This window comes from Gracilinanus agilis, chromosome 6 (assembly GCF_016433145.1).
Source record: "Gracilinanus agilis isolate LMUSP501 chromosome 6, AgileGrace, whole genome shotgun sequence".
NCBI classification, from domain to species: Eukaryota; Metazoa; Chordata; class Mammalia; order Didelphimorphia; family Didelphidae; genus Gracilinanus; species Gracilinanus agilis.
Genome location: NC_058135.1, coordinates 231,416,437 through 231,441,359, shown reverse-complemented (window position 1 = coordinate 231,441,359; position 24,923 = coordinate 231,416,437). Strand labels below are relative to the sequence as shown.

General features: G+C 34.9%; 1 protein-coding gene across 1 annotated transcript in view; it reads right to left on the bottom strand.

Moving 5' to 3' along the window:
- The window catches only part of TSG101 (tumor susceptibility 101), a 77,694-nt gene that overhangs the window by 40,895 nt on the left and 11,876 nt on the right, over window positions 1-24,923 (bottom strand). The window contains exons 3-5 of the mRNA XM_044681431.1: window positions 24,370-24,435; window positions 20,422-20,585; window positions 10,631-10,757 (exon numbers count right to left, since the gene is read on the bottom strand). Of these exons, the coding sequence (XP_044537366.1) occupies window positions 10,631-10,757; window positions 20,422-20,585; window positions 24,370-24,435 (357 nt within the window). The remainder of the gene's footprint in view (window positions 1-10,630; window positions 10,758-20,421; window positions 20,586-24,369; window positions 24,436-24,923) is intronic.

Here is a 24,923-nt window from a genome sequence, read left to right as displayed (position 1 = left end):
TCCCTCTCCCTCTCCCTCTCCCTCCTTCCTTCCTTTCCATCTTAGAATCAATACCGTGCATTGGTTTAAAGGCAGAAGAGTGATAAGGGCTAGACAATGAAGGTTAAGTGAGTTGCCCAGGGTCACTCAACTAGGAAATGTCTTGAGCTCGAATTTGAACCTAGGACCTCCGTGTCTTGGCTTGGCTCTCAATCTACTCAGCCACACAACTGTCCCCAAAAGGATTTCTTTACAAAGTTAGGAAAAAAATAATTTAATAAATTAATTTGTAGAAACAAGAAGTAATATAAAGGGAATCAAGGAAAAAAGTGGGAAGGGGCCTTAGCAACACTAGATTGCAAACTAAACAAAACAATTTAGTATTGAGTAAAAGACATATAATATTCAGAAGTTAATGAACACAGTAGCCTAATATGCTTGTTAAACCCCAAAATCCCAGCTTTTGAAGCAAGAGCTCACCATTTATCAAAAACTGCTGGGAAAATTGTACAGCAGTCTACCATAAACTAGGTAATGATCAACATCTCATAATGTATACTAAGAGAAGCTCTAAATGGGTAGGTGATGCAGATACAAAGAGTGACATCATAAACAAAGCAGGAGAGCCTGGAAGAAACTGCATGTAAGACTGTTGGAAGTGGGAAGATTTCATAAAGAGATAGGAGATAACACGATTCAGAGCCAATAAAATAGTTTTGATTACATAAAATTTAAGCGTGTGCACAAACAAAACCAATGCATTTAAAGTGAGAAGAGAAGCAAGAAACTGGGGAAAATATTTTCAGGAAGCTTTTCTAATATTTCATTTCTAAGATATATAGCAGACTGATGAAAAAAGCACCAAGCTTTCAAGTCTTTAAAAACGCTCTAAACAACTAATAAATTTTTTTAAAATGCAAACTAAAACAACCCCAAGATACTACCCTCACATCTATAAGATTGGCTAACATGACAGAAAAGGAAAATGACAAATGCTGGAGAGATAATGGGGAAATGGGTATAATAATGTACTGTTAAGGTGAGCTATGAAGTGGTCCATCAAGTCTGGAAAGCACTTTGAAACTAAACCCCAAAAGCTATTAAACTCTTTATAACTACTTGGTTTATACATCAAAAAAAATGAGAAAAAGGGATCAATTTAAAAAATAATGTTTATAGCAGCTCCTTAGCTGCAAAGAACTGAAAACCAAGGAACAGTGGAACAAATTATAGTACATGGATTTATAGAGTAATATTGTGCTATAAAAAGGATCAAAGTGATGGTTTCATAAAAACCTGGGAAGACTTGTATGAACTGAATCAAAATGAAGAACAATTTATAAAATAAAAATAATAATATAAGGACAAACAATTTTGAAAGACTTGGGAATTCTGATCAATAAAATGACCACAATTTAGAGTGCTCACTATAAAACACTATACCTATTCATGGACTCAAAGGTGCAAAATGGTGTGTATGTGTTTATTTGGACATGGCTAATGTGGTAATGTTTTCTTCTCTCAGTCACCTATGATTTTTTAAAATTAATTTTTAATTTTTAACTTTAAAAAACATATTTATCAAGGAAATGATAATGCTAGAGTGAAAAGATTGAAAAGAAATTGAGCCATAGAAGGAAGAATTGGAAAGAGAATACCTTGACATAACAGGTACAGAATCTTGCCCAAGCAGGAAACTCTGAAGATGGGGCCAATGAGGAAGGGAAGAAAAGAAGGGAAAGAAGAGTAGGGAGGGGTACCTTCATAGTAAAAACAACTGATGTGATGAACAAGGAATCTAAAAAAGAAAACTTACCAGAAGGCATCTAGTCTAACAAGAAACTGCCCAGATCTTTTAGAACCAGAAAAGAGAGCATAGTGTAAACTAATTAAAAAGGTAAAAACAATCAATCATAAGAGACTAAACAAGGGCAAAAAATGTACATTTTAAGATAAAAAGATGAAATATATGTCCCCAATAAACCCTTTAATCATCAAGGGTCAAAGAGGAATCTATTTAAACTATTTAGACAGAAGGCCTGAGAGTGATTATGTCTTTTTTTAATATCTTGGTGATCTTAAGAGAAGATGAATGAATGAATGAATGAATGAATGAATGAAAAGAGTGAAAAGAGTGAAAGGAGAGTAGAATTTAAGAGAACAAAAGATTAGGAAAAATTTCACATAATTTAGGTGTAAGTAGACATTTATACCGATAAGGAAGAGAAGTGGGGGGAGGAGGAAGAACATATATAGTTGCAAATAAAAATAGCTCTCACTCAAAAGGGAGAAGGGGAAATTAGAGGAATAGTATAACAGAAAGATAAAACAAAACAAACTAATGGTTTACAAAAATATTAATAGCTCTTTTTGAGGTGGTAAAGAATGGGAATCTGAGGAAGTCATCAGAAACTGGGGAATAAATAAGTCATAGTATATAAATGTGCAAATATTATTGTAGTATATAAAATAATGGAGGAAATGATTTCAGAGAAATCATAGAGGTCTTATGTGAATTAATGCAAATGAAGTGATAGAAACCAGAAGTCAACTAGAAATGAAGGTAGAGAAACAGAACCAAAACTTCATGGTTTACAACATCCGCCTAACAAATGAATCAATGTTTTTTTGTGGCACTAAATTACAAAATGGGAGGGTGCATTAAAAAGCTGGGGTAGGATCGATCCATCCATCCATCCATCCATCCATCCATCCATCCATCCCTCCATCCCTTCCTTCCTTCCATCCATCCATCTCTGGGCCTGGCTCTCAATCCATCGAGTCACCCAGCTGCCCCCTTTATTTCCTTTCTTAATGAGTTTTTTCTTATATGTGCAATATGTCTTCTTTCACAACATGGGGAATATGGAAATATGTATTGCATAACAGCACTGATATAACCTATATCAGATTAAGATTATTACTGTCTTGGGGAGGTAGGGAGGGAGAGGATCTGGATCCCAAAAAGTTAGAAAACTATTACTGAAAATTGTTCCTATGTATAATTGGGGGGGGGGGGGGGACATGGACTAGACCTATTAAAAAAAAAAAAAAGAACCCACTATCAATGTCATGCCATGACTGGGCACTAGAATAAGGCAGGTTTATTTTTCTAAAATAAGTGGATAAAAATAATTTAATGAAAACCAAAAAGTGATAATGTACTTTTTTTCTCTGAAGTTAAAAGGATGGCATAAAACAAGCACAGGCAGAGGATCAAAATTTGCTACCCATGAGCTAAGAATGTTTTTTGCATTTTTAAATACGATAAAGTCATATTTAAAAATGTAAAAAAAATTCTTGGCTGCCAGCCACACAAACTAGTATAAATGATAGAGAATACCATAACTACGATTATCATGAGATGCCAATTAAGTTTGCTCTAAATTTTAGACGAACACTGATTAGTGCAAATCAATTAATCATCTTTCGTGCTAGTATAATTTTTAGAGTGCTTAACCCTTTAACAAAGATAATGATGTAGAATTATGCTTCAAACTCAGAGATCCTTGGAGGCCACATACTGACTTAGGAAACCACAAATTAACATTATCTATCTACTCTATTTTTTATTATTTTGTTAAACATTTCCCAGTTACATTTTAATTAAGTTCAAGCAGCATCCAGTTTTGCATGTTGCTTGACATTCTATAAAACTTTTAATCAGGTACTGTTACGCTAATTATACACAGGGCAGGTGTTTATATTTCCCCAGAGATTCAATAAAAACAGAAGGTAGTATGCATTATTTCTTTTTTAATAAATATCTGGTTTTTTAAAAGTCTGTGATAAACAAAACATTTCATAATCGGAGTTGGAAGGAAGCTCAGAAACCATCAGGTCCAAATCATTCCTGAAGAATCATCTCTTCTTCAACTCATCCCACAAGCAGTCATAGGCCTTAGTTTGAAAGTCTTCCAAGTAAGAGGAACTTACTGCCTTCTCTCCTTTTTAAATTAAATTTAGTTTTTTTTCCATCAGCAAAAATCTACCTTCACTCCTCTCTATTCCTAATTTGAAAATAAAACTGTTACAAATGTGTTGATCAAGCAAAACAAATTCTTACAGATTATATCCAAAAGAACACACACATCTCCCCCTCACTCTGCCTTCTGAGTCTTTTTTTTTTTTACTTCTTTATCAGGAGATAAGCAACATGTTTAATTATTAGTCTTCTGTTATGTAGTTTGCTATTATGCTGACCAAGAGGTATTAAGTCTTTCAAAGTTGTTTGCCTTTAATCTTGTCATACTTTTCTTTGTTCTTCACTCTCTATCAGTTAATATAATTCTTCTCCCACTCTAGTCCATCCAAATAAGTTGCCACAGTGACCTTAAAAGAGTTCTGCCCATGTCACCATTCCTCATTGTACTACCCCCTGCCCCCCAGCAAAATAAATGCCAGTGTCTCCTGATCACCTCCAGGTCAAATAGCCCTTCATAGCACCCCCTTACTCTTACCCACCCCACCAACCCCAACCTCTCCTTCTTGCTCTTCCAACAAGATATTCCATCATTCCTTGAATCTAGTTATTTTCGTTGTCTCCCATGAATATAATGTTCTCCCTCTTCATCTCTACCTCTTGGCTTCCTAGAAGTTCAAACTAACAGTGCCTAGGCACCTCCCTTTCTGAATTTAAGGGATTATACCTATCCATTCTACCTACCTCAACTTGGGAAAATTTCTTAATCTTTCATCCAATTAGAAATAAGATTACCTAATATATGTACATGTAGTGTATTTTATTTATTTAATTTAGAATATTTTCCCATGGTTACATGATTTGTGTTCTTTCCCTCTCGTCCCCCCTCCCAGAGCCAATGAATAATTCCACTGGGTTTTCATGTAATATATTTTAATTAGCCGTATCTGATTGTTTTTACTGTATAAAAAAGTCTGTCTAGCTCTAAGCTGAGGAAGGGATCTGGTCCCAAATTCTTGGGCTATTGTCATATATTTCTTAAAACATTGATATGCTCAGAAGATTGAATTTTTGTTTCCTTGGTCATTTCATCTTCCACTTGCCACATTAAGACTCCCTCTTTTATATCTGATGATAGTTCAGTGAGGACACATGTCACTTTCCCGAATATCAGAATGTAAGCAGTTTATCCTTATTTAATCCTGTAAGATTGGTTGGTTGTGTTTACTGTTTCATATTTCTGTTAACTCTTGTGGCTGAATTTCAAAGTTTCTACTCAGACCTTGTCTTTCTATCAAGAATTTTTCTTTTCATTAGATATTTTTTCCTTCTTATAAGATTATATTCAGTTTTGCTGGGTAAATAATTCTTGGTTTTAAGCCTGCCTATATTACATGTTTGTTGCCTTCTGAAATATGGCATTCCAAGCTCTCTTTTCCATAAAATGGTAGCTACTACTTTCGTCTTCTATGGCTCCTCTCTACTTGAATTTTTTTCTTTCTGGAAACTTGCAGAATTCTTTAACTAGAAAGTCCTGGAATTTGGTTATGATGTTCCTTAGAATTTTCATTTTGAGGTTCCTGTTAGAAAGGGGCTGAGAGAGTCTTTCCTGTTTCTACTTTACTCTCTGGTTCTAAGAGATCTGGGCAGTTTTCTTTCAAGAATTTTTGAAAAATAATGTCTGGGCTTTTGTTCTGGTCATGGTATTTAGAGAGTCTAATGATTCATTTTTTTCCCCTTCCTCAATTTGTTTTCTAGGTCAGTTGTTTTGGCTAATATATAGTTTTTCCTTCTAGCATTTTGACTTTTAATCTTTCTTATTGTCTCATGGAATCATTAGCTTCTACTTCATTCATTCTAGTTTTCAGGGAGTTTATTGTTTGGAAGGGTTTTGTACACCTTCTGCCAAGCTATTAATTCCCTTTCAAATTCTTTCAATAGTTTTCATTTCTTTTCCTTTTTAAAAAAACATTTTTAAACTCTTGCTTCATATCTTCTAGAAATTCTATTTGAATTTGAGCCTATATTTTCCTCTGTAGATGTCTTAGAGTCATTATCTTCTGAGTTTGTCCTGTGTATTCCTGTAGCTTTTTATGGTGGGATTCATTTTTTGTTTGGTTATATTTTTCATCACTTCTAACTTTCAAACTTCAGAATTTATGTTAAGAGTCAGTTTCTGAACACTGCAGGAAGGAATTTCTGGGATTGTCCTGTTGTTTTCTTGGGATATTGAATGTTGTGTTACTTCAGGATCTTTGAGACAATTCAAGCTGGGGACTTTCAAGTTTTTCTGCCTGGTCTGAGTTCTGCAAATTCTTGATATAGGTTTGGGTGTGACTACTGCTGGACTCAGCCATAAGCCAAGTATGAAACTTATTTTTTCCCCCTTAAGCCCTAAACTTCCATCTTAGAATCAATACCAAATATTGGTTCCAAGACAGAAGAGTGACAATGCCTAGGTAATTCGGGTTAAGTGACTTCACCAGGATTCACTCAACTAGGAAGCATCCAAGGCTATATTTGAACCCAGGACCTCCCATCTCTGGCTCTCTATCCACTGACCCACCTATGAAGCTCTTTTGGTTTAATTTGGTCTGGAATTCACCACCTTGTTATTCCCCTGTACGTTCGAATGGTTTAGAATAGGAGTAGGAAAGTATGGCCCAAGAGTCAAAACCATGGACCCAAGAATGGTCCTCACTTTTTAAATACAAAAAAGATTTCATATAAAGAACATAAAAAATAGATTCATTAAAGAACACAAAAAACAGATTCTTAGATGGAGTCATACAAAAATAGGACAAGAGCTGTGGTAGTTTGGTAACGTTCTGGTGTTAAAAGCTCAAACTGAAACCCCACACTCTGCTCCAGAAGTCTGACCCATACTGCTTATGTTTTTTTCTGAATTTGCTTTTGCCTCAGACCTTTAACTCCTCTTTATTTCAAAATGGCTCCTGTTTCCCACAGCTCTTATGAGGTCTAGGATCTATTCTAGCTCCATTAATAGCCTCTCCCTGCTCTGGAACCCTCCATTCTGCCCATACCCCAACCCTAAACCTCTCTGAATCACCTTGTCAATCTAGATGGGAACAATGACTGTGACTTTTTCTTTCATTTCCCTATCAGTATTTGGTTGGGCATATTTCTAAATTTGTTTGGAGTTTTTTGTTGGTTTGGTTTGGGAGGAGGTATATACAGTTTGTTATACCTCATCTTGCTATTCTGCTATCTTGGATCCATCCTCAGAACTTACTACCTCTCAAAGTAGCTTATTCCACTTTTAAACAGTTATAATTGATGACAAATTTATCCTTACTTCAAGCCTAAATTTGCTTCTTTGTAAATTCTACCCATTGCTTCTAATTCTTCTAAGAGATTCTTTCAAATAGACATTAGGTCCAGTCAACAAATTCTGAAACCACCTAACTGTTCTATTATCTGGAACACACTGCTCCATCTTTTCCACAATAACCCAAAACTTTAAAGGGTTAGTCAAATGATTTGCTAAAGCAATAACAAGACCCAATATTTACATTGCTATTAAGTTGGGTTTTTTTTAAACCCCTGCCCTCCTCTAAGAATCAATTCTAGGTTTTTGCTCTAAGGCAGAAGAGCAACATGGGCTAGGTAAAGGGGATTAAGTGATTTGCTCAAGGTCCCACAGCTAGGAAGTGTCTGGGGTCACATTTGAATCCAGGACCTCTATATCTGGGCCTGGTACTCTAGCCATTTAGCCAACTAGCTGTTTCATGTTCCACTATTAAGTTTTGCAAAACACTTTTTATAAATACATTGACTCATTTAATCTAGGTATAAACAATTTATACAATAACTAAGACACCAAAACCAATCTTGACTACAGAGTTTTGAAAAACGACAAGAAATTAAGAACTCTATGCCCAACGTTGTGGAACATGCCAAATGAGCAGTTCATCTCTTTAACTATCGGTCTCCCAACTAATCTTGGTGAGCCTTGGCATTACTGCATCATTAAATTTCATAAAAAACCTGGGGGCACATGTACTTCCAGGCCTGTGCTTTCCATTTTATCATACTGCCTGGCCAACAGCAGGTCAGATGTGCAAGTAGTCTTAGCTTTAAAACAGTCACTGAGCCTACTTCCTTTTCACTGTTTTCCACTATGAAAGCCTATCAGGGAATTCCTAATTGCTAGAGACATATTATTTTCTTCTGGCACTCAAGTGAAACTAAAATCTCCTTTGTATATAACTTTATAGGGACTCCCATGAAGTGTCTGAGAGTGATAGAGAATAATCATTTGGGTTACTATATTAAGTATGTAAAGAACATGCTACCAACAAACTACCATTCATTCATTAAGGGCTTCAGCACATACTAAGATTAATAGCAAGAGACTAATAGAAATCAGAGATAAGGATAAAAAATTAAATCTGCTTTTAAGAAACAATGCAAGAGAATAATTACAAAAATCATAAATGTAAGTGAACGTTTTCGCCTTTTAAAATATTTGCTTTGGATGGTAATATAGTCATTCTAGTAATGCTGCCGCTATCAAAATCATTTCCTTAACCTCATTTAGTTAGGCCACCAGTATAACTATCAGTATAAGGTACTCAGAGGTATGATGAGCTAAGTCCAGAATGGATTAGGAAAATCGAGAGCAGACAAGATCACTCAGAAAACTGCACTACTTCTGCAAAAGTCAGAATTGCTCCCTAACTCAATAATTCATCTAATACCAATGTATTACCATTCTTTCAGTGATGTTCTAAGGGAAAGGCACCTAATCATCTTCTTCTTCTTTTTTTTTTTTTTAATTTATTTTTAACCCTTAACTTCTGTGTATTGGCTCATAGGTGTAAAAGTGGTAAGGGTAGGCAATGGGGGTCAAGTGACTTGCCCAGGGTCACACAGCTGGGAAGTGTCTGAGGCCAGATTTGAACCTAGGACCTCCCACCTCTAGGCCTGACTCTCAATCCATAGAGCTACCCAGCTGCCCCGGCACCTAATCTTTTTGCAGGTGATACGAAAAGTAATACAGATATATGATGGACCTAAGTTATAGTGTATATATGATATTACTTATCATAAGTATATGAATCTAAGATTGATAACAAATGTCGAAAGTGACCTAAAAGTTATCATACAGAAGTTAGTAACGCACAGACAACATGAAACAACAGGCAGTCCAAGAACTGCATCCAAACCTGTGAAGGTTTAAAGGCCTAGATGAAGTTGAGTATGTACAATCCTCTATGAAGGATTTATGCAAGAACACAGGCAAAAATTACAGGAGGACTGGAAAGCATAGAAGAGCAACAACCTATATTGGTGGGCGCTAGATCCCCTAATGAGAGCATAAATCCACTAAAAGTGTCACTGTATTTCCTTCATGGGAAAAAAAAAATTATCTTTGTAATTCTCAATCACTTAGAACTCACTGACCATAAAACCCTATCTTTTTCACATAAATTGAGGGTTAGCCACTTTCCTTCTTATTCTAGATTCAAACTATTAATTCTTCTGAATCTAAGAGTAATTCAAGTTCATTTTTATTAAATCAAAATTATTAGATTATTGGATTCATTCCATCATTCTAACCTAACAGATCTTTTGGGAGTATTTAAGAGTACAAAAATACAAAAGTAAACGTAAATACAAAAACATACTATTTGCAATGTTATATTTTCAATTTGGAAATTAAGTGCAAAATCTAAATGGAATTTTGAAAGGAAAAGTCCAAGATTTGGTTTTATAAAGAAGCCTCAGAATTTTAATTGATTATTATACTAGACACAAATTTAATTTGGCAGAGTATTTTTTACTATATTAAAGCAACACAACCACAACCAATAAAACATTCCTATAATTATTTCCATTATTACAGCTTTAGGGTTGTCCTTATAACAGGTACTGTTTATTCATTTCTCAACATTTGGTGGATCTGGTCACTACTGTAAAGGAATTTTCTTTTTAAAAAAGTTTTATCTTTATTTTAAGAATGCACATGATTTTTATAGGTGAATGTTGTATTCAGGACTTTGATGAACTCCATTAGTGTTTTTTTTGGCTGAAGTGGCTAGATTGTCTAGATGGCATTTGCCCCCCCTCCATTTATTAATATAATCTTAAGATATTTTAGCTTTTTTGGTTTGTTTTACTATGTGGACAATTTATCTGATGTTACAGAATTGATTTATTATTTAAGACTGTAGAGATCCTGATGGCTAGAGTATCCTACAAGCCTTTTTTTTTTTTAACTCTTATCTTCCATCTCAGGATCAATACTAAGTATTAGTTCTAAGACAAAAGAGTGGTAAGAGCTAGGCACCTGGGGTTGAGTAACTTGGCCTGGGTCTCACCAGCTAGTAAGTGTCTGACAGCAAATTCAAATCCATCTTCTGACTCTAGACCTGGCCCTCTATGCACTGAGACACCTAGGTGGCCCCTAACCTATAAACTCTTATTCCAGACATATATAATTAGAGAAATTCTAACTGTACTGCAGTCTATTCCCTTTTTAGAAATCAACACATTAATGTTTAGAGTTTTACACACACAAACAAAAGGCTAAATGCCAGCTTCTAGGTGAGAGTGGGAAGGGAATATACATAAAATAGAGCTTCAGAATGCTTCAACACTCACTAATCTGATAAGCTTCAAAACAATAGTGAGGTCAGAAAGATGAAAAAATAGCATGTCTATTTTTATAATGGTGACATACATTTAAATCCAGATTCAACTTACTATTTGGTGGTCCTGTTGCTTGGTATGGTGGGTAGGATGCTGAAACAGTAGGACGAGAAAACACTGGAGGTTCATCTCCAAACACCACAATCATTACTTGAATCAGACCCAGTAAATCAGACTGTGGCTAAAAGAAAAAATAAATGAATGTTGTAATATTAAATACAAAGAGTTTAGGAACTTTTCTTCAGTGACAATAATATTTGTTTATATTTACAAAGTTTTTCCAAAGTTCGAGGAAGTATTTTTCATATATATAGCCAAAGAAGGCAATTGGAATAAGAACTATTATCCCTATGAGATATACTTGGGAACTAAAGAGAAGGCTTTCTTAATGGTCACAAAGCTAAGAAGTATCAAAAGCCCAAGTTGGGTGCTCTATTTATCATACTACATATCTCCTGGTAAATGCCAGTTTCATTTGCATGATCCCAATCTTACAAATGCCATTCTTTTTAATGTCACTTGAATGTACTAATAGAGAAGTCAACACTCCCCTTCATTTTGAGATTGTATGCAAAGAGACAAAACCCACTCCCAGCTCAGATAAAATCCAAGAAGGAAGTTCAGTTCAGTTATTTTCAGTTGTAGACCCATAATTCCTTTCTTACCCAGAATCCTTTCCCAGGACTTATCTCAAAAATTCCCTTCTTCCAACTAACCTTAGAAAACCAAACTATCCCTTACTTATTCCTACCTTAGACATACTGCGGCTCTGGTTGGTTCCTATAACAATCACAATTTTCCCTCTTCTAAACTTTTGTTATTATTTATTTTATTCTAAACTATTATCCAAAATATTCAGAAATAAATTTTAGAAATAATCTCCCTTTTTTCTCATATCAAATTGAAGGCTGTCCCTCCTTTAAATGATAAAATTCTACCTCATTTAGCAAATAATCCTCAATATAATTAATACTCAAATAACTAACTCAACTAATACAATGGACCCCACCTCACCTTAACTTAATCTTCTACTCAACTCTTATAATTACTTTACTTATTTGTACATGTTTATGCTGTTCCTTAACTTTGTTTCTTTTAAGACAAGTTCAGGGGCAGCTTATCTTACCACTGTAGAGTTTTAGAATTGATACTTAGTATGATTGATTCTAAGACAGAATGTAAGGGCTTAAAAAAGACTTTAAAGTTCAATGAGGGTAGGAAATGAATTTATTAACAAGTACTTCAAAAGTCAGATTTTGAATTCACCCAGGTTCTCAAGTGAATTTCTTGACCTTATTTACTAATTGTATATAAAATGCAAGATGTACAACACCAAACAAACCAGTAGTTTTTCCTGAGATAGATAAATAGTTTCAGATTCTTCAGTATTTGGCAAAATACAAAAGTAAAAAAAAAAGTTTAATTTTTTTTTAAATAGCAAATCTGATCTTTATAGTATTAGGTATATAGTTTTTTCCTAAAGAGAACATGTTTTCCCAGTTAAATGTAAAAATTTTTTAAATATTCTTTCAAATTTCAATTTCTAGATTCACTCCTTCCCTCATTAAGAAGGCAAGCAATTTGATATAGGTTGCAGTCTTGTAAGACATTTCCATTTTTATCATGTTGTGAGACACATACACAAAAAAAGAACTTTAAAACAGTATTCTCTGATGTGTGGCAAAATTGGGACACTAATACACTGCTGGTGGGGTTGTGATTTGGTCCAACCATTCTGAAGGGCAATTTGGAATTACGCACAAAAGGCTTTAATTGAATGCCTGCCCTTTGATCCAGCCATACCACTATTGGGTTTGGTTTGTACCTCAAAGAGATAATAAGGAAAAAGACTTGCACAAAAATATTCATAGCTGTGCTCTTTGTGGTGGCAAAAAATTGGAAAATGAGGGATGAGGAATGGCTAAATAAATTGTAGTATGTTGGTGATGGAATATTATTGTGCCAAATGGACTAAAGAAATGGAAGAATTCCATGTGACCTGGAACAACCTCCAGGAATCGATGTAGAGCAAAAGGAGAACCAGGAGAACACTGTACATAGAGACTGATACACTGTGGCACAACAGAATGTAATAGACTTTTCTATCAGTAAGACATTCTATCAATGACCCAGGACAATCCAGAAGAACTAAGGAGAAAGAACGCTATCCACATCCAGAGAAAGAACTGTGGAACCAGAAATGCATTAGAAAAATATGATAGACCACGTAGTATGATAGGGATGTGATTAGGGTTTTGATGTTAAAAGATCACTCTACTGCAAATATGAATAACATGGAAATAGGTTTGGAACAATGATACATGGACAACACAGTGGAACTGCTTGCTGGCTTTGGGAGGGGGGTCATGGAAATCATGTAACCATGAAAAAATATTCTAAAAAAAAAAAAGTGGACCAACTCCCCCTCCACCCCTTTTTATCTCCTTGGGATACCAACCTAGTAGTGGTATTGCTGGGTCAAGGGACAAGCAGTTTTAAGCAACAGTTCCAAATTACTTTGTCCATAGTTCCAAATTACTCTCAAGAATGGTTAGACCAATTCATAACGTCACCAATAGTACATTAGTATCTCAATATTCCCATATCACCTCCAACATTTATCTTCCTTTTCTGTTATATTAGCCATTCTGACAGGTTCAAGGTGGTACCTCAAAGTTGTTTTAATTTGCATTTCTCTAATCAATTGTGACTTAGGGCATTTTTATATGACTATAGGCAGTTTTAATTTATTCTTTTGAAAACTTCCTATTTACATCTAGTGAATATCAATTAGAGAATAATTTTTATTCATATAAATTTGACTATTTTCATATATTTGAGAAATGAGGCTGTAAGATTAAAAATTAATATCCAAATACTCCAAGCATTTATATTTAATAAGATTTATTAATAATAACTTGAAGTAAAAGGAATAAAAAGACAAAAGTAAAAGCCTGAGTAAAACCAGCTTTCCTAGCCACACACGTGGGAAAAGAAAGAGTGAGAGTGAAGTTACACACAATTTATAAACAATACCTAAACACACAAGGTGGCGATGAAAGAGGAAAGGGATGCTGGGAGATGTAATAGTTCAAAGGTACAAAATTTCTATTTATACAAGGCCTTTATTAGAGAAATTTGGCAGTAAAAATTTCCCTCCCAATTTTCTGCTTTCCTAGTAGTAATGGTATTAAAGGATATTTCACTCTGATACAAATGGGGCACTGTTTTTTTTTTTTAAACCCTTAACTTCTGTGTATTGGCTTCTAGGTGGAAGAGTGGTAAGGGTGGGCAATGGGGGTCAAGTGACTTGCCCAGGGTCACACAGCTGGGAAGTGTCTGAGGCCGGATTTGAACCTAGGACCTCCTGTCTCTAGGCCTGACTCTCAATACACTGAGCTACCCAGCTGCCCCACAGTGTTTTAAAATAATACAAAATACCACTGAAATGGAATGATTGTTTATCCTTTTGTACTAAACTATTTTCTATTTTTAAACCCTTACCTTCTGTCTTAGAATTTACATATATATATATATATTATATATATATATAGATATAGATAGATAGATAGATAGATAGATATATCAGTCTGGGAAGTGTCTGAGACCAAATCTGAATCCAGAATCTCCTCTCTCCAGACCTGATTCTCTATCCACTGAGCTACTTAGCTAAATCAAGCATACAATTATTTCCCCTCAAACCTTAAGACACTACAGAGAATTATTTCATGTTCTTGACTATATCTTTGAAATATCTTCAACCAAGTTTTCAGGCTCATGTAGGCTATATTCTCTGCAGAGGTTTCTAGAGTAGTTTCAAATAGAAGAACCACATAGTTGACCAAAATTTAAAAGATAAGATTTTTACTTCCCAAACTCATATCTAAAACCTTTTCTAAATGTTTATAATAAGCCAAAATTACATATTTCCTAAATTCAAGTGATAAAACTGATCATAGCGTGTTCTGAACTCTAAGGGGCAAAAAAAATCAAGATTTATAATTTCAACGTCCAGCTAGTTTTGAAACATGACTTTGAAGCTTTCCCCCTCTAATATTCAAGTGTGCATAAACTCTATGAAATAAAGATCCAAAGACAGCATTACACGGAACTGTTTTAACTATGCAAAATTGATCACTTTGATTTGTATTGTGATTTCTCAAGCTTTAAAAGAGAAACTACACAAAATTAAAATGTACTAGCATTCAAGTTATTGCCAAGTCAGAAAAAGAAGAATTCCACTTAAAATAACTATGAAATGTATAAAATACTTAGGAGCCTGTCTACAAAGATACAAATAGTAACTATATAAATTCAACTACAAAACACTGTTTACAGAAAACACACATTTAAAATAACTGGAGAATATTAACTGCTCATCAGTAGACCAAGCCAATATAATAAAAATGACTATAACATCTAAGTTAAACTTAGTGTCATACTTAAAGTACCAAAGGATTACACATTATGGAACTGAAAAAAAAATTACAAATTTAGCTGGAAGAAAAAAAGTTAAAGATCTCAAGGAATGGTGGGGGAAAACAAAAAGAATTAAGGGGTCCCAGCAGTATTATATCTAAAACTACACTACACTGTAATAATTATCAAAGCAATTTGGCATGAGGTTTGAAAACACAAACGAATCTGGTGGCCTAGTGTTAGAGCCTATCTACTGGGATAAAAACTATTTGACCAGAAAACAAAACAAAAAACCTGGCAAAAATTAAGTTTGGTCAACACTTCACAGCATATGCCAAGATAAGCTTCAGATGGATACATGTGTCAAAGATGAAAAAGATCACTTTAATAAAAAAATTATAGAGGAATGATGAAGATATTATCTTTCGGATCCTTAGATAATTAAGAGTTCATCATCAAATAAGGGACAGAGAGATCACAAGATAATATGGACAATTATGACTACATAACACTAAAATATTTTTACAAAAATTGAATATAGCCAAGATTAGAAGGGAAACTAGGGGAGAATGGGGACAACAAATCCTTTACAGCAAATTATCACGTTACAAATATAAGGATCTCATTTCCAAGACACACAAAAAAGCAGATTCTAATTTCTATTAAGTCATTTATTGTTTTATAATTGGTAGAACTATAATAAGCAAGAGGCTCTCAAGGGAATGAATCCAGAATATCTCTAGTCATATGGAAAAACATCCCAAATCACTTAAAAAAAAAAAAAAAAAGGAGGGGAAGACAAATTAAAGCAATTTGGAGATACCATCTAACACCTATGAGATTTGCAAAGATGATCTCAAAAACTGACTAATGTGGAAGGGGCTTTTATAAACAGGCATACTGATGTACATCCATACTGTCATGGTGGAAAGCAATTTGAAATTATGTATGAAAAGTTACCAAAGTGTGCATATGCCCTCTGACCCAGTGATACCCCCTACTAGGTCTATACCAGAAAGAGGAAAAAGTCATAAGTGCCCTAAAATATTTGTAACAGTTTCTTTCCAGTGGCAAAGAACTAGAGACTAAAGAAGGCCAAAAAACTGGGGAATGGCTATAGCAAATTATGGCATAGGAATGTATTAATGCTATTAAAAAAAAAAACCAACAAAGAAACAGAAAATTTCAGAGTAACCTCAGAAGAATGTATGCACAGATGCTGAATAAGTAGAACCAGAACAATCTGTAACATCAATATTGTAAAAATGAACAATTATGAAAGACTTAAGAACTCTGAACAATGTAATGATCAACCATGAAGAACGGTATTCATCTTATGACAGAGATGATGGAAGCAATATGCATAGCAGAAACAAATTTTTGTTCAGCACCATACCAAAATACCCCCAAATTATTTCATAGTTAGAAAAAAATGATAAAATTCATCTGGAAGAACAAAAGGCTAAGAATATAAAGGGAATTACATTTTTTTAAAGTACCAGATCTCAACCTATATTATAAAGCAGCAGCAACCATCAAAGTGATCTAGTACTAGCTAAGAAATAAATTAGTGAATCAATGGAACAACAGATTAGGCACTCAACGCACAATAGTAAATGACCATAGTATCCTAGCGTTCAGCAAACCCAAAGATCCAAGTTTTTGGAAGAACTCACTATTTGACAAAAATTGCTGGGCAAAACTGGAAAACTGTGTAGCAAAAACTAGGCACAGATAAACATCTCACACCATATACCAAGATAAAGTCAAAATGGATACATAATTTAGAAATAAATTAGGAGTACAAATAATCAAAATTTGGGGAGCACAAAATAGTGTACCTGTCAGACCCAATGATAAGGGAAAAATTTATGACCAAAACAGAGAGAACATGACAAAATGTAAAATTGACAACGTTTTTGTGCATACAAAACCAATGTAACCAAGAATAGAAGGGAAACAAAAAACTGGGGAAAAAAATTTCCAAAGCAAGTGTCTCTGACAAAGGCCTTATTTCTCAAGTATATAGAGAACTAAATCAAATTTTTAAGAATACAATTCATTTCCCAATTGATGAGTGGTCAAAAGATCTGAACAGGAAGTTCTCAGATGAAGAAATTAAAATTATATTTAACCATATGAAAAAATGTCTCAAATTACTATTAATTAGGGAAATGCAAATCAAAGAACTCTGAGGTGCCACTTCACACATGCCAGAATAGTTAATATGACAAAAAAGGAAAATAATAAATGTTGGAGGGAATGTGGGAAAACTGGGACACTAAAACACTCTTGGTGGAGTTGTGGACTGATACAACCATTCTGGAGAGCAATTTGGAACCATGCCTAAAGGGCTATAAAACTACCCATAAATACCCTTAAACCTAGCAATACCACTACTAAGTCTATATACCAAAAAGATTAAAGATAAGAGGAAAAGGACCTACTTGTGCAAAAATATTTATAGCAGCTTTCTGTGGCAGAAAAGAACTGGAAACTGAAGGGATGTCCATCAATTAGGGAATGGATAAACAAGTTATGGTACATGAGTGTAACAATACTATTGTGCTGTAAGAAATGACAAAGAGGACAATCATACACACACACACACACACACACACACACACACACACACACACACACAAAACTTGGAAAGACATATATAAGTGATGAAAAGTGAAGTAAGCATAACCAGGAGAAAAAAGTTGTATATAGTAACAGTAATAATGTATGATGATCAACTATGAATTTGACTTCTCTATTATCAGCAATGCAAAGAACCTAAGACAACTTGAAGAGACTAATGACAGAAAAGGCAATCGACCACTATAGAAGGAACTAATAGAGTCTGAGTGCATTCTGAAACATAACATTTTTTGCTTTATTTCCTTCATTTGTTTTTTTCTTGTATAAGCAATGTGTGTCTTCTTTTACAACAACATGACAAACACAGAAAAATGTTTTGCAAGATAGCACATGTATAATCTATATAAATATAACCTGCCATTTCAGGGAAGGGAGGGGGAGAACATGGATTGCAAAATGTCAGAAAATGATTATTAAAAAATTGTATCTACATGTTAAAAAAACCATAAACTATTTTAAAAAGAGTGAAATGAATTTTTGGACATGGCTAAGGTGGAAATTTGTTTTACTTGACTGTGCTCATAAAATACAAGGGGGGGTTGGGATCTTTTCTTTCTGTTGAATGGGGTGGAGGTAGGAGAAACAAAAAATTTTTAAGTAAAATTAAAAGTTTTAAAAGTAAAAGCTGTCACTGCCAAACCTACATTAAGTATGTTCCCACCTAGGTATTCTAATATTGGAACTATTAAAAAGACACAGAATTCTAGTTAAAGTACAACTTCCAAAATGCATCTAAATACAAACCTCACAAGCAGGATTCATATTTGTCTCTCCCATAACATTAACCCATAGCAACTCAAGTATCAATGTGCTTAAGGTATCTTTACCAGACTGAAGAGTTGATTTTTATTTATTTCTAAATGTTGTATCCATTTTAACTTTTTCTTGGTATGTGGTGTAAGATATTGATCTCTGCCTAGTTTTTGCCATACCATTTTACAATTTTCTCAGCAGTTTTTGCTGAATAGTGAGTAGTTCTTCCAAAAGCAATTTGGATCTTTGGGTTTCTCATACACTAGGTTGGTTTTTTTTTTTTTTAAAAGAAAGCTGGGTTAATAACTGCATGGCACAGAAATGACAGAAACTGTCCTAATGGAAACAAAAACTGATTATATTAAATGAGAAACCTGGTTTGGGGCATAGCAATATTTGCCACATTTTGCAGCACTGTGAAATGCATACCCTAAGAAGAAAGAGGAAAAAAACCTCAAAACTGCAATGAGTAGTATGGTTTGCCCCATTAAAAAAAGGAGGAAAAAGAACTTCTACTATTTTATTCAGGATTTGGAGCTGATTCCTTAAACTGTCCAGTTTTTCAAAATCCATTCTCATTAGAGGGACAGATGGCATGATGGTACCAGCTTTTGTGACAAACAGAATGCCATCCAAGATGATCTGTGATTTCAGCTGCATTCATGACATTGTTAAGAACCTGTTTGCTAGCAAACGCTAATAAGTAGTTCTAAGCTCATCCTCTGACATCTCTGTTTTTCTCAAGTTTTCCATTTATTCTTTCATTACTCTTCAACTACAAAAATTTTGGGGTATTAGATTGAATCTTGCCTATATTATCAAGCTATCTCCCCCCATGCCCCACATTCTTCTATAAGTTTTACAGTGGAAATTATACTTATTTATCATGTTATCCAGTTTTAATTTGAAAAAATAAATTATTTTTCCTATAACACTGTGAAGATGGGATTAATTCTCCCCTCACTGACTTTCAGATTTAATCACTAGAAGTGTATACACCCCCATACACCTCCTTAAAGTGACGGAAGGTCCACAACCCACGAGCTAGAGTGGGTGACACTCAGAAACGACTAACTGTACCCTCCCATCCCCTGGGCAGTCCTAAGAAAACTCAAACTGTGATTGGCCCACGTAAAGTGGAAGGAAGGGACAGGAAGTGACGCAAAGAAGGGTCTTTAAAAGTAGTTGCAACTTCCTGTGACCAGCTTTCTTCTTTGAATTTGGCATTCTGGCTTGGGACTCTTGGTTAGACTGCTCTTGGATCTTCTCCCCTTTGACTTTGGATTGGTGAGTGAAAAAGCTGACCTTCCTTTCCTGACTGCCAGAGAGATTAACACCAGATAGGCTGCATGGGTGATACCTAATTTACCTCTGGGCCCTCTGACTGGGTTTTGGAGCCCTGCCGGAGCAAAGCCAGGCGCCAGAGCAGATATTTAGCTCGTTAGGCTAGATTTCCTACTCTACCCCCTTTCTCATTTCTCTACTTTCCCTCTATTTTATAAATAAATACTGCTAAAAAGTCATCTGATTTGAGATATATTAATTTCAGCAACCACATTCATATATTTAGTCCAACCTTAATTTTTTTTTAAACCCTTACAACACTTGGACCAGACCTTGGCTTGGTTTTTTCAAGAGACCCTTGAGGAGGTTACATATAAACTCCCTGTATTCAAATGAAGAACAAGAAAAACATTCATGGGTTGGGATGTTTCCTACTGAAAGGAATTTCCACATCTATGAGTTCCAAAATCCATAAATGAATATCAGGTTATCAAAAACATAAAGTCTATCTATACCACTTATAGACAATATATTACTGGAAGCTGTCCTTTAATGTACATATGTGCTATTAACCAATATAGATTACAATCTCCTTAAGGTTAAGGATCTTTGTTTTATTATCTCTTGGCATATTCTTAAGTGTCATAAACATAGTAGATGTTCATTAAATCTCTGTTGTTTACTGAAGGAAAAAATGAAAATCCAACTAAGAATTAAAACCAGTATATGGGTGATATACTTACATGCTTCCATTCATGTAAATAAGGAAGATAGATCTTTCCATTTGCATCGACATGTTTCCCTGTTTTAATAGTCATTGAACTAGTAGGCTTAACAAAACAGATAGGGGGATTATACGGATAAGTGTCCAGCAGCCACAGGCATATTGGGATATTGTATATGTTACCTAAAAAGAAAAAGTGAGACTTCAATTATTCTATTTTTTAGGTCTTTTTCTGACCTTTCAATATCCTAACAGGTAAACAATCGCAATAAAATACTACAAAAAATATAGAAAGATAATGGGATTTGTTTTCAGACTGGAGAATCTTTATAGACTATCTACTCTAATCATTTCATCTTAATGAGGAAACTAAGGTCTACAGGCCTCATAAGTGATTTGTAAAAGGTCCCAGAGGTAATTAATAGGAACACTGAGATTTGAAAACTCAAGGAGTCCAAATCTAAAGTATTTTCCACTACTCCATATCGCCTCCTATCAATATACTTCCTGGGTTTCAGAGTTATATTTAAAAGTGTTTCTCAAGTTTTTAGTTTGCAGAGCATTTCGGAAGAATAAAAGGGAGATGAATGCATTTCTATACAAGCTATCATTGATTATACAATTCATCACTTTAAAAACAGTACTGAGATTAGGGAATATAATATGGGATGAAAGCACTAGTGCTGAAAGGGACTGTTAGCCATCCACCCCAACTTCTTTATTTTACAGAAAAAGAAATTAAGCCTAAAGAGGTTAAGAGACTTCATCAAAGTCACATGGGCTAGTATGAGAAGCAGGATCTGGGCCTGGCTTCTCTGACTTGAGCCAGGGCTCTTTCTAATGGGACACGTTGCCTCTATAACCAAAGAAAAGCAATTCATCTGACCAGTAAAAATATCTAAAGCTTAATCTACAGCTAGATGAAGAGGTCCAAATCAACTGTCAATTAGATAATGTTACTTGCTTACAGAGACATGTGATAATTTCTTTAATGTAGTTGACATTTCCAGCAGTAAGTTACTAAAAGAACTAAGAACTAAAGTTTTCCTGACTTTATTCATGCCATTAGTTTTATCTTTCTAGTAAGTAGATCATAAATGTTTTAAATGGCATCAATTTGTTAATTTTTAATAAATGCAAGAGCATTAATTTGTGGAATATGTCACATCATTCTACTAACAAATAAATTCTGCCCCAAGCTCAGTTGTCTGAATGCATCATTATATGTCCTATCACTCGTTACTAAAATCACTCATAGGTTAAGGTTTATATAATTCATGTTTCTTTTCCAAAAAAGAAATCATTTCACAACTCATTAACATGTACGTGTAAGCTATACTCTATATGAAATAAACTGGTAGTGTTACAATGCACATACCAGTTGGTTAGTCAAGCATTTATGAAGCACTTACTATGTAATAAATACTATGCTAACCACTGTGGAAAAAAGAAAGGGAAAATACAGTCCTAAAGAATTCCATATTCTCATGAGAGAGACAACAGTAAAATAACTGTGCAAATAGGCTATGTACAGTACAAATAGGAAACCTCAGAAGGTCCTTTAGGAGAAGCAGGAAAATAGTGGGATTTGAGCTGAGTTCTGAAGTTAGCTAAGGAAACCAAGAGGCAGGTGAAGAGGCAAAGGTCTGGAGGGCCAGCTAGTGGAATGGCATGGTGATGGAGATTTGTGTTAAGTAAGGTCATTTAACTGAGTCATAGAATTCATAGAGAGTGAAGTGTAAGAAGACAAAATCAAGTAGGAAGAGGTACGGTTGTGAAGTGTTTTAAATGCCAAAAAGAGGATTTTATATTTGATATGAAGGAGCTACTGGAATTCACTGAATGAGAACTATTGTGACATAGCAAGACAAAATTGCTCTTTAGGAAAGGCACTTTAGCAGCTAAGCAGAGGATGGATTATAGTAAGAAGAGATCTGAGACAAAGAAACCAACCAATAGGCTCCTACAATTGTTCAGCTCCAAGGTGACAAGGACTTACCAAACTAAGGCAGTGGCCGTGTGAGAAGGAAGGGGATATCTAAGAGATAATGTGAAGGTAAAAAATGAAACATAGCCAAGAGACATGAAGAGACTAGAATGACACCAAGAGTGCAAACCTAGGTGATGTGACAGGAAGGAGGGAGGTATCTTTGACAGTAACAGGAAAGTTGGGTTAAGAGAAAGAAATCTGAGAAAGACAGTAGGGCTTGTTTGGACATGCTGTCTTTAAGATATCTGTGAAGGGGGTAGCTGGGTAGCTCAGTGGATTGAGAGCCAGGCCCAGAGATGGGAGGTCCTAGGTTCAATTCTGGCCTCAGACACTTCCTGGTTGTGTGACCCTGGGCAAGTCACTTGACCCCCATTGCCTACCCTTACCACTCTCTTCTGCCTTGGAGCCAATACACAATATTGACTCCAAGACAGAAGGTAAGGTTTAAAAAAAAAAAAAAAAGATATCTATGAGACATACAATTTCAGATGTTTGAGACAGTTGCTAATTCAGAGTGCCTGTTAAAAGAATTGGGAATGTCTAAGACTAAAGGGTCAGTTCTCTCCTCCACTCTGCCTGGGTTCAACATTATAGAACAAGATGTCCCTCCCATGAGCTTATCATTTTCTAGCTTATTACTTCTAATCACCATGCTACTAACCAAGTCAAGTTTGACTGGCACCACCTCCCTCAGCCTCCTTTCCATTGATTAGAGAGTAGAGTACTAAGCCCCTCCCAATTCCTTCCTTTATAGAGGGCAGAAACCGGACTCAACTCATTCCACTTTGTATCTGCTGCAATGCCTGGTTTCAATTCCACGGAACAAGATAGTCATGAACAGGGTACCCCCTAGTGCCTCATCCACCCCACCTAATACTACCACATACGAATTGGCATCCTTTGTAGTGATCTCTACCAATCAAACTGTAAGCTTCCTGAGGGAAGAAATTTTGTTGTTGTTAAATGTATCTCCGAGGCTTAGCAAAATGCCTGGCACTGTGGAGGGCATATATGTGGCTGGTGCTTATTAACCATGTTTCCTGGGATCCCAGACAATTTTGAAGAATTCATGATGAAAAATGATATTCACCCACAGAGAGAGAACTGATGTATTCAAGTGCTGAATGAAGTATAATTTTGTTCATTTTATTATTCTTGTCTTTTATTTTTGCAACATGGCTAACATGGAAATGTTTTGCACATATATAAATGATATATTGCTTGCCTTCTCAATGGGTAGGGGAAGGGCTAATAGGGAAGAGTTTGGAATTCAAAATTTATTTAAAAAAAAGAGAGAGAGAGAATATAAGTTCCATGAGGGCAGGGACTCTCTTTTTGCTTGCCTTTGTATTCCTACCACTTAGCAAAGTGCCTAGCAAATAGTAAGTGCTTAATAAATGCTTGCTGTTAAACAATAACTTAAAAAGCAAGATAAAATAAAAGTCTGTTGCATTTGGTGATACACTGCCACTTAATAGCAAGTGCTCTGTCACTGAAAACTATTCAGTCACGCTTTCCTTAAGAGGTTCCTTCCAATTCTCACATTAAAGGATGAAAAGAATCCAACCCTCAAAGCCACCTAAATTCATATTTATAGATCACGAACTACTGGAGGAAGGCTGAAAAACCAAGCACAGTGAAAACCCATTGCTAAATGAAGATGAATCTAACAGTCAGTTAATAGTAAAGGATAATTGTTTCCACATAACATTTTAGCAAAATAGTCTTATGTTTTAAGGCAGTGATTCCCAAAGTGGACGCTACCGCCCCCTGGTGGGTGCTACAGCGATCCAGGGAGGCGGTGATGGCCACAGGTGCATTTATCTTTCCTATTGATATTAAAAATTTTTTTAATTTAATTTCCAGGGGCCTAAGTAATATTTTTTTCTGGAAAGCAGGTGGTAGGCCAAAAAAGTTTGGGAACCACTAGTTTAAGGCAATGTATTCCTATTTTGAAGCACAAGTTGTGATACTCACCTCTATAAGGCACAGGAATTGTTCCAGTAAGGCTCATTAGCTCCCTAGAATTGCCATCATTAAAGACTAAAAGAAATTAAACAAAGTTTTAATCATGTGCATTTTTAGTAGTAGGTGCTTCTAGATTATGTGGTTAAAATTGTTAAACATCTTAGAAAAAACCTTCTTTCGATTGTACAATATAATATCCACAAAGCAAGCCATATCAACAAAGTATGATTTGCTGAATCAGACAATAGGAATACAATCTGCTTATGAAAATACATGTAAATAAAAAAGAAAATTGCTTCTGAATTCCCTGGAAAAATGGATAGGAAGCATGCTGAATATTTAACAGAAACATAGGATTAAAGATATGGTTCCCAAAATACTGTACGTATAACACATAATCATCATTAAAAAAAAATACCACACTGAACTTTAATATATTTCAATATGCATACCCTAAAGACTAATTGTTACTGCAAACTTCAGTCAATATAAAATCATGTTTCATTTTTAAATTAAAATTATTTATTTTTTTAAAGCTCTTACCTTACATCTCAGAATCAATA